Here is a 10,499-nt window from a genome sequence, read left to right as displayed (position 1 = left end):
GGAGGAAGAGGGTGGGGGAGGGGAGGGTGGGGGAGAGCAGGAGCAAGTGCAAGTGCAAGAGCAAGGGCAAGGGTAGGCACCTCCTCCATAGCACTGATAAGATTCTGCGTGGACTTGCTGATTTCCCCTCCAGCAGGAGGCATGCCACTCCCTGGTGTGAAGAAGGCTGTGCTGGGTCCTGGGTGTCCATTCATTTCCACCGTGTAGCTGGCCTTCATAGGGCAACACGTCTGGTTGTGTAGAATGAAATAAACCACAAAAACATAAAGTCCCTGCAAAAGAAAATAACACTAGCTTGTTAAAGGAAGTCCGGTTACCGCAGCTGAAAAATAAATGTGGTTGTAAGCACAGCCGATTTTCTACAAGCGGTATCCAAATTCTACCCGAAGCAGGGAATTACAGAACATGTTACAAGTCTAGCAAGAGGCCACTGTAAATTTCTGAATGTCACAAAAAAGTTATTCAAGGTTATTTGGGAAAACTGCCCTCTCACTAAAAAAATCATTTTTTTTTCTTGATTAAAACCCAAGTGACTCTGAAATCTAGCCCTACTGATACATGAAAACGGAACTTCAGAAGTATATCTGATTAGCTGTGTAGCTTTGCTTTAGAAAGCAAACCTCTTGCCTTCCAAAAAAACTACTCTTTTCCCATGGATCTCACTTACTCTCATTTTTTTTTTCGTAGCAATGGTTAAAGTAATGCTCCAACCACCTTGCAGACTCCCAGAAGGGCAACCCTAATTGAGTCTTCTGATTTTGTTTATCTATAGCTCACCGACTATTTCATTTGAAAATACAGTCACTGGGTAGGGAGTCAGAGGAATTCTGTGGATTGCTTAATATTTAGCGTGCCTGGCTCCTCAGTGAATGTTACGGAAACAACAAAGCTATGTTGTGCGTGCTTAAAGATCTGTTGGCCCTTTAAATTCTTTCGCAACCCAGTCAAACTCTTGACAATTGCTCTCTTCTGTCACAGAGAGAGCAACTCGAATTTTGTATTTGTGTTCCAGACATTGCCTACACTGGCTGTCCTTCACGATTTCTACAAGGGATCTACTGTATACTTCTAATGGTGCTTCTATAATGCTTGGTAATTTTGACCTTTACACTCAGCCAATAAAATATGTTAAATTGTGGCTTCTGTGTCTGTTAATCCTGGTGTTTAAGTTTTAGAAGCAAGTAAAAATCTCCTTAGTTATTAAAATTCTTAAATTAATCCACAAAAATGAAAGCAAGATATTCAGCTTATTAAAGAAGAAAAGGAGTTAATGCTAACATTTTTCATAAGACATAGTATCTTCATTTGGTGACGTTTGCATTCTCCCATGGTTCGTGACATTTCTAGGAGTATGGAAGCAATAAAACAAATAATATGCTTGTGGGCTTGAAACTTTTATCTGCTGGTATAAATAGCAAAATATCTAGAAAATATTCAAGGCATAAGAATTACAACGAATTTTTAATGTAAAATGAAAGAACAGTCTGCAAGATGGGCATGCTAGTATGTGAGCTCTGTTGCCATTTCTAGAATACCGCCATAAATTAGGTCTTTCTCCCCTTTCTCTTAGAATGACCCCTTCCAGAGTTGGCATCCAATCTACATAACCAACAAATATGTTTTAAAATCAGTGGTTTATCTGCTAAAAATATTTTTAAATATAATTACTCTAACCACAATATACAGAAAGTAATAGAAACATTTGTTTCCTTTTGATTAAGGTTTTTTTTACCCAACATTAATATTTTAAATTATGTAAGGTAAGTGAATTAGTTTCACATGCAAAGGCTGATGTGAACTTTAGCAGAAACAAATCTTCCTAAAAACACACATGCACATCCAAAATTTTTCTTGTACAAGTAATTTTTCACATGGGTATGACCTAATTACATTGGCCCCAGCAATAGACAAAACAGGAAAAAAATTAAACTGTCAGCCTTAAAACTGTGAGAATGTCACTGATTTATTTCAGGATTTCTCTAAGTGTTACAAAGTGATAGGGTAAAAGCTAGATCAGGAAACAAAAACCGAGCTTTAAAATCCATCTCTAAGGACCCATTTGTTAAAACAGCACATTCTCTCTTGTTTGTTTTTATATCTAGCCTTTTGTGCTGCAGGAAAGGAGCTGCCTGCTGAAAATAACTTGCATGTGAAAACTACATGTGTTTTTTTTTTTTTTCTTAAAAGAATATTTACATATACAGTAAATACTTGGAATCTTTCAGATGTACTCCAGGAAACATAAACACTGTTAAAATGGAAAGAAAAGAATGTTTAAATGCAGATTATGTGACATTTGCCTGTGTCCAGCCCAGGCTGGGCAAATATAGAAAAGGGACCTTCATTATCCAAAGTGCTGAGCTATGGAGATTTCTGACCTCAGAGTAAAAACAAGTTCCTTTTCCAAACACTGCATGTTAAATCTCAGGCTCTCCCCTGTATGCTGGTCTGTAAAATAATTTAAGAGATAATCTAACTCTCAAGGGTTCAATTCAATATGCTGACCACCCACTCTGTGCATGGCCAGGTGCTGAGATGCAAAGAGAAAACATCTGATTCCTACTCCCAAGCTGTTCACAAAGACAACCATCTCTTATATATAAAGGGTTAACTCTTTTAGAATGAGGACCTACATAATCCACCTGTTATTCCTATTCTTTACTTAGGGAAGGCTGACTAAAGGAAATTCTTTCTGTGCATTGCTGTTTTGATATTTTGTTGGATCTCCTACTACAAAGATGAAAAATGCTTTCCAAGTCTTTAGTTAGATTATATCTGGATTGAACCATACCCACTATGGCCAATTTTTAATTTTTTTTTTTTTTTGATTCAGGAACTTAAACTTGTTAGCAAGCTTTCAGTGAGACATAAATGAGATCATGTTTAAAGGAGTTAATAAATGCTCTTAACATCATCAAAGAGCAAAATAAGTATAGAAGATTTTGGCTGCTTAATACATTTTTAAAAAGATTTATTTATTTATTAGAGAGCAAGTGCACTTGTGTACGAGCAGGGGGAGCAGAGGAAAGGACGCTCAAGCAGACTCCTTGCTGAGCTCGAGCAGAGGCGGGGCTTGATCTCAGGACGCTGAGATTCGGACCTGAGCAGAAGTCACTAGTTGGTTGCTTGAGGGACTGAGCCACCCAGGCACCCCTCAGTAATTTCTATCATTTTCATGTGAGGTGGGAAACACTGCCATTTGACAGATTTGACAGAGAAGTGGCTACAGAGGAGAACTGGTAAAACAGGAAGCTGATTAAGGTGCCTGCCCCTGAAGGAAATGAAGTCTCGGGGCTTCACCCTGATTTGGAGAACTCATCTTCACTCTGAGACTGTCTCCCTCTGAGGACCATGATACAGCCCTCAAACAGGAGCATTTAACCTTTGCAGGGCTTGTAAAAAAATCTCAGAAGAGGGCAGAATCTGGGTATTCAAACTATAACTGCACGCAAGCTGTTACAGTCAGCAATCTTCCTTGTCTCTGCCTCTCCCATCCCATAATTCTTTCAGGTTACAAAAAAGTGGTAAAAATATCAAATGCATTCAATGAACCCATTTAACAGCTGTGTAGGCCCATTCCTTTAATTTTAAATTGTCTCCAATTAAAGTGAAACACTAGCCCACTCCATTTTTTCCACGCTCTGAATGCTATCCTGAGCTCACGGTGAACTGGAGCCTATGACAGACTTCACACTGCATCCCCCACCAGTGAGCACGAGCACACCCATCCAACAAGAGTCCTCAGCAATCCTGAGCTAAATGTGTTGAGCAATCTGACATACTGACTCCGCATGACCTCCTTTTCTAATATTTATTTCAGTTTCTGGCGAAGAGTTTTGGCCAATCATACCTGATAAACATATGCAGGTGCCTAGCCTGCCGTTAAAACACAAAGAATTAAATCAGTCTAGTTACTAAAATGTAAAGTGTATAGTGGGGCCAGCACTGAAACATTTGAGGAACACAAACCTAGAGTTCTATAGGCAATGAGGAATTGGTCTCACGGACACTACACATCCCACTGTGTGCCACAAATGCTGAACCACGGTGCTGTCAGTAGTTGGAACGAACTGTGGAGGAGGCATATCATGATTCAGAGAATTCAAAAATAAGACATTTCGCTAATACACAATTCCAGTGAATTAAGATGAAAAAGACAGAGATTAAAGGAATTAAAGAAGCTGACAGATAAAAAAAAATACTCAAGAATTGTTCATCGCTACCCTCAAAATAAGGAATCCAATGAATGTCACTGAAGATGAATAAAAAACCATAATGTTAATGTAAGAACAGTTTCCTGAAAAAGAAAAAAACACAACTGAATCTGTAGCTTGAAAGTATATGTACTGGGGAAATTTTGATATAGATTGCTTAATACCAAATTGTAGCCTTACTCAGTTTTAAACTTTAAGATACTCAAGTAGGAAAAAAAGAGCCAATCTCTTAATAAGTGGTAAATTTTAGTCTGGCTTCAGACTTCTTTACGATGGCTACTAGTGTTAAAAGACGATGGAATAATATCTATTAAGTTCTGAGGAAAAAAGTGGTCCAAGAATATTATACCCAGCCAATATAGCATTTGACATTATCAAACATTAAAAAAAAAAATGCAGGCAATGCAGCATCCATGTATCTTCTTGGGTGGGGGAAACCCAAACTACATGACAATAAAATACGACCAATAAAGGGATAGCCTGCTCATAACAAGGAAAAAACAGAATTCAATATAAAGATGGCAAAAGAATCATGTACAAAGACCTGTATCGATGCATTTAGACACAAAACCATTATTGAAAAAAATTAAGAGAATCACAGAGGGCCAAATGAAATAGTTAAGTCTAGACACTTAAAAGGCATAATATTAACTGAAAAATTCCTAAGTTTGGGAGAGAGGAGATGGGAGATCTGAGTACTGATGGTTCTATCATCTTTATAGCATATAATCAGTCAATACTATAAAAATGAAATACTTAGGTAATAAAAAGCAGTGATTCTAATCCTTTAATGTAATTATATCTTTTTTTTTTTTAAAGTATGCTCTATATCCAACATGGGGCTTGAACTCACAAACCCTAGATTAAAAGTCACATGGCTCTTCCAACTGAGCCAGCCAGGTGCCCCCAGAATATCTTTTGTGGTGTAGAATAATTTTTGCAATTCAACAATTAGTCCTCTTCCATTTTAGTTTCTCTGTGATTAATTCAAGTAAATTGAAATTGGGTTTTCTACATTATAGGAACTCTCTATGGTCACACATATTGGGTTTTCTACATATAGGAACTCTCTATGGTCACATATAACTAGACATCCAATATTTAGTTTGCCTAGAAAGGTGTCTAGAATGATGTTCACTTAATGTTACTTTTATTTTTATTTACCTTATTTTTTTTTAAAGATTTTATTTATTTGACAGAGAGAGAGACAGCCAGCGAGAGAGGGAACACAAGCAGGGGGAGTGGGAGAGGAAGAAGCAGGCTCCCAGCGGAGGAGCCTGATGTGGGGCTCGATCCCAGAACGCTGGGATCACGCCCCGAGCCAAAGGCGGACGCTTAACGACTGAGCCACCCAGGCACCCCAGCCACCCAGGCACCCCTACTTTTTTGTTGTTGTTGTTGCTTTATTTTTTTTTTAATTTTATTTTATTATATTATGTTAATCACCATACAGTACATCCCCAGATTCCGATGTAAAGTGATGCTTCATTAGTTGCGTATAACACCCAGTGCACCATGCAATACGTGCCCTCCTTACTACCCATCACCAGTCTATCCCATTCCCCCACCCCCTCCCCTCTGAAGTCTTCAGTTTGTTTCTCATAGTCCATAGTCTCTCATGTTTCATTCCCCCTTCTGATTACCCCCCTTTTCTTTATCCCTTTCTTCCCCTACCGATCATCCTAGTTCTTATGTTCCATAGATGAGAGAAATCATATGATAATTGTCTTTCTCTGCTTGACTTATTTCACTTAGCATTATCTCCTCCAGTGCCGTCCATGTTGCAGCAAATGTTGAGAATTCGTTCTTTCTGATAGCTGAGTAATATTCCATTGTATATATGGACCACAGCTTCTTAATCCAGTCATCTGTTGAAGGGCATCTCGGCTCCTTCCATGATTTGGCTATTGTGGACAATGCAGCTATGAACATTGGGGTGCATATGGCCCTTCTCTTTACTACGTCTGTATCTTTGGGGTAAACACCCAGTAGTGCAATGGCTGGGTCATAGGGTAGTTCAATTTTTAACTTTTTAAGGGACCTCCACACTGTTTTCCAGAGTGGCTGTACCAACTTGCATTCCCACCAACAATGTAGGAGGGATCCCCTTTCTCCACATCCTCTCCAACAATTGTTGTTTCTTGCCTTGTCTATCTTTGCCATTCTAACTGGCGTAAGGTGGTATCTCAGTGTGGTTTTGATTTGAATTTCCCTGATGGCTAATGATTTTGAACATTTTTTCATGTGTCTGTTAGCCATTTGTATGTCTTCATTGGAAAAGTGTCTGTTCATATCTTCTGCCCATTTTATGATTTGTTTATTTGTTTCTCGTGTATTGAGTTTGAGAAGTTCTTTGTAGATCTTGGATACCAGTCCTTTATCTGTGGTGTCCTTTGCAAATATATTCTCCCATTCCGTGGGCTGTCTCTTAGTTTTTTTGACTGTTTCCTTGGCTGTGCAGAAGCTCTTTATCCTGATAAAGTCCCATAAGTTCATTTTATCTTTTATTTCTCTTGCCTTTGGAGATGTGTCGTGAAAAAGGTTGCTCTGGCCGATGTCATAGAAGTTGTTGCCTATGTTCTCCTCTAGAATTTTGATGGATTCCTGTCTCACATTGAGGTCTTTCATCCATTTGGAGTTTATTTTTGTGTATGGTGTGAGAGAGTGGTCAAGTTTCATTCTTTTGCATGTAGCTGTCCAATTTTCCCAGCACCATTTATTGAAGAGACTGTCTTTTTTCCACCGGATGTTTTTTCCTGCTTTATCAAAGATTAGTTGCCCAAAGAGCCGAGGGTCCATTTCTGGGTTCTCTATTCTGTTCCATTGGTCGATGTGTCTGTTTTTGTGCCAGTACCATGCTGTCTTTGTGATCACAGCTTTGTAGTACAGCTCGAAATCCGGCATTGTGATGCCCCCAGCTTTGTTTTTCCTTTTCAACAGTTCCTTGGAGATTCGGGGCCTTTTCTGGTTCCATACAAATTTAAGGACTATTTGTTCCAGTTCTTTGAAAAATGTCCTCGGTATTTTGATCGGGATAGCATTGAAAGTGTAGATTGCTCTGGGTAGTATGGACATTTTAACTATGTTAATTCTTCCAATCCATGAGCATGGAATATTTTTCCATCTTTTTATGTCTTCCTCAATATCTTTCAAAAGTGATCTATAGTTTCTAGCATATAGGTCCTTTACGTCTCTGGTTAAGTTAATTCCAAGGTAACGCATGGTTTTTGGTGTTATTGTAAATGGGATGGATTCCCTAATTTCTCTTTCTTCAGTCTCGTTATTCGTGTATAGAAATGCAACTGATTTCTGGGCATTGATTTTGTATCCTGCCACCTTACTGAATTGTTCTATAACTTCTAATAGTTTGGGAGTGGATTCCTTTGGGTTTTCCATATATAGTATCATGTCATCTGCAAAGAGAGACAGTTTGACTTCTTCTTTGCCGATTTGGATACCTTTGATCCCTTTTTGTCAGGCACCCCTACTTTTATTTTTAAACAGCTAATGGTATTTAAAGAGACTTAATGATATAGATATGTATATAATAGGAATGATTTTAAAAATGATCCTTTGTATTTAATGCCTTATTTGCTCTTTCTGGTGCTCTTGATTCGTTTCTATAGAAGTGGATTTTTCGGGTTCCTGGGTGGCTCAGATGGTTAAGGGTCTGCCTTCAGCTCAGGTCATGATGCCAGAGTCCTGGGATCCAGCCCCACATCAGGCTCCCTGCTCAGTGGGGAGTCTGCTTCTCCCACTCCCCCTGCTTCTGCTCTCTCTCTGTCAAATAAATGGATAAAATCTTAAAAAAAAAAAAAGTGGATTTTTCTCATATCACTTCCCTTTCCCTTCAGCCTGCAGAACTTCTTTTTAGCATTTCTTGTAGTTCAGATTTGTTAGAAATAAAGTCTTTCTACTTTCATCTGCCTGAAAATGTCTTTATTCCATCTTCATTTTAGAAAGATATTTTCACCAGATACAGAATTCTAGGTTAACAGGTTTTCTGTTTGTTTGTTTGTTTGTTTGTTTGTCTGGGGACTTTAAAGATATTACATTGTCTTTTTTTTTTTTTTAAAGAGATTTTACTTTTAAGTAATCTCTACACACACATGGGTTGAACTCATTAACACCGAGATCAAGAGTCACATGCTTTTCTGACTGAGGCAGCCAGGCGCCCCAAGACATCATTACATTGTCTTCTGGTTTCCAGAATTGCTGATGAGAATGGTGTTCATTTTTATCATTATTTTCTTGTATGCAATGTTCCCTTCACTTCCCCAAGGTGCCCCCATGATTTCCCATTCCGATTTTAAAGAGTCTGATTATGATATACGTAGGTATAATTTTCTTTGACGAGGGTTCTCTAAGCTTTTTGGATCTGTGGTTTTTGTTATCGAACTTGGAAAATTCTTGACCATCATTGTTTCCATTATGGTCACCTAATGTTAAGGAGGATTATTTATGGGTGAAGTTTGAAGTGATTTTAAAAGTTTTTAACCTTGGAGTGCCTGGCTAGCTCAGTCAATAGAACATGTGACTCTTGAACTTGGGGTCATGAGTTTGAGCCCCATATTATGTGTAGAGATTACTTGTTAAAGAGTTTTTAATCTTCATACTTTTATTCCTTGCTTCAATTCTTTGTAATAAATATTTATCTTTTCTTTCAAGTAGTGATTTTTTTTAAACTATAAGCAAATTTGTCAGTGTATTAAATAATGATCAATTCTATATAATGGGAACATGGACATGTGGACCATTTATTGTTTTTCTTTTTCATATTTTTAAAACTTTGAAACAAAAAGATATTAAAATAATAGGGATATTATTTTTGGAGCCATAGGGAAAATGTACAATTTCAAAATCTCCAGATAAATATTAATTCTGTTATAAAAAGCAGTTAAGAAATAGTGGAATCATACAAACGACCCAAACAAAATCACCTATCTTTTAGATAGTCTAAGAAAGTGCAAAAAACAATGCAGGATGAGGAAAACAGAGAAATGAAGTCTTCATTAAAATTCATTTCTTTTTCAGCTCAAAAAAAATCACAAAGTTGGGATTAAATAAGGGTATCTTCCATTGAGCTTTACTGTCCTAGAAAGCAAGAGACCATGTCCAGGTCACCGTTGTATTTTTAAATTTGTAGCGTGGACCCTGGCACACAAGAGGAGCTTAAGAAATATTTGTGAAATAAGAGATCATGGTTTTTACATTTCAGCAGTGGGAGAGTAGGATGGGGGTTGGGGACAGATGTGTGTCTGAGGCAAGTGTTGCTTTTAGCCCTCTAATTCTCTCACCAGTTAGGTAGTCCGGTAGTCGCTCAATAAAATTTGTTTTGGTTTGGTCTTTCCATTTCACATGTTCCACTGCCAAGACTCTCTCGTGGGAGAACCAAGCATCCCCTTCTGGCTGGTCTCTGCTCTAGGTTGGTGCGCCCCTGGTGCTAGGCTTGCTCGGCGCTGGGGCCCCAGGTGACTTCCCTGCTGTCTCAGGCTGCTTGGCTGGGGCTGGGTTTGTATGCATTGCTGCTGTTGCTTCTTCTTTTTTTTTTTTTTTTAAGATTTTATTTTTATTTATTCGTCAGAGATAGACACAGCCAGGGAGAGAGGGAACACAAGCAGGGGGAGTGGGAGAGGAAGAAGCAGGCTCACAGCAGAGGAGCCTGACGTGGGGCTCGATCCCATAACGCCGGGATCACGCCCTGAGCCGAAGGCAGACGCTTAACCGCTGTGCAACCCAGGCGCCCCGCTGCTGTTGCTTCTTGTGGCTACTTCTCAAAGAGCTTCACAGCTTTCTGCTTTTACTCTTCCCTTGTCAGACAACCCTGAGGAGTGTCCGTGATCTCTGTTTCTGGCTTCGCACGCTCTTGGGCTGCTGACCTGCTGCTGTTTTTTATCACTAGTGACTTAGCAGCAAAGACAATGGATTTCATGCCAATCGCAAAACTGAAAAGATAAATCCAGTATTTGTGCATTTGTACATTTTTTTCAGGTGTGAGAGAAGTAGGAATTTCATCGTTCCTTGCTTCTTATTTAACTCTTCTTAACTTTCAGTTTTAGTCGCTTTTGTTGATGTTCTTATTTATAGTAAGAATCCCCAATCTAATGTGTGCATTAAATATACCAGAGAGAGAGAGTTTATCTTGATGGCTGTTGGTTAGTCAGCACAACTAAAATACTTAGAAATCTATGGGAACGACTATTACCTGAATGTTTTTACAAAGTATTTGGATAGGAAAGGCAATTACCTACTGTTCACGATGGGTATGTCAAGTTCTTTCAAAAT

General features: G+C 38.6%; 1 protein-coding gene across 1 annotated transcript in view; it reads right to left on the bottom strand.

Moving 5' to 3' along the window:
- ADGRV1 (adhesion G protein-coupled receptor V1) overlaps nt 1-10,499 on the bottom strand; it is a 520,697-nt gene that overhangs the window by 14,022 nt on the left and 496,176 nt on the right. The window contains exon 89 of the mRNA XM_034655643.1: nt 81-272. Within this exon, the coding sequence (XP_034511534.1) occupies nt 81-272 (192 nt within the window). The remainder of the gene's footprint in view (nt 1-80; nt 273-10,499) is intronic.

This window comes from Ailuropoda melanoleuca, chromosome 3, assembly GCF_002007445.2.
Source record: "Ailuropoda melanoleuca isolate Jingjing chromosome 3, ASM200744v2, whole genome shotgun sequence".
In the NCBI taxonomy this organism is placed as follows: domain Eukaryota; kingdom Metazoa; phylum Chordata; class Mammalia; order Carnivora; family Ursidae; genus Ailuropoda; species Ailuropoda melanoleuca.
Note: the sequence above shows the minus strand (reverse complement) of the source record. Positions and strands in the feature narration are given on the sequence as shown.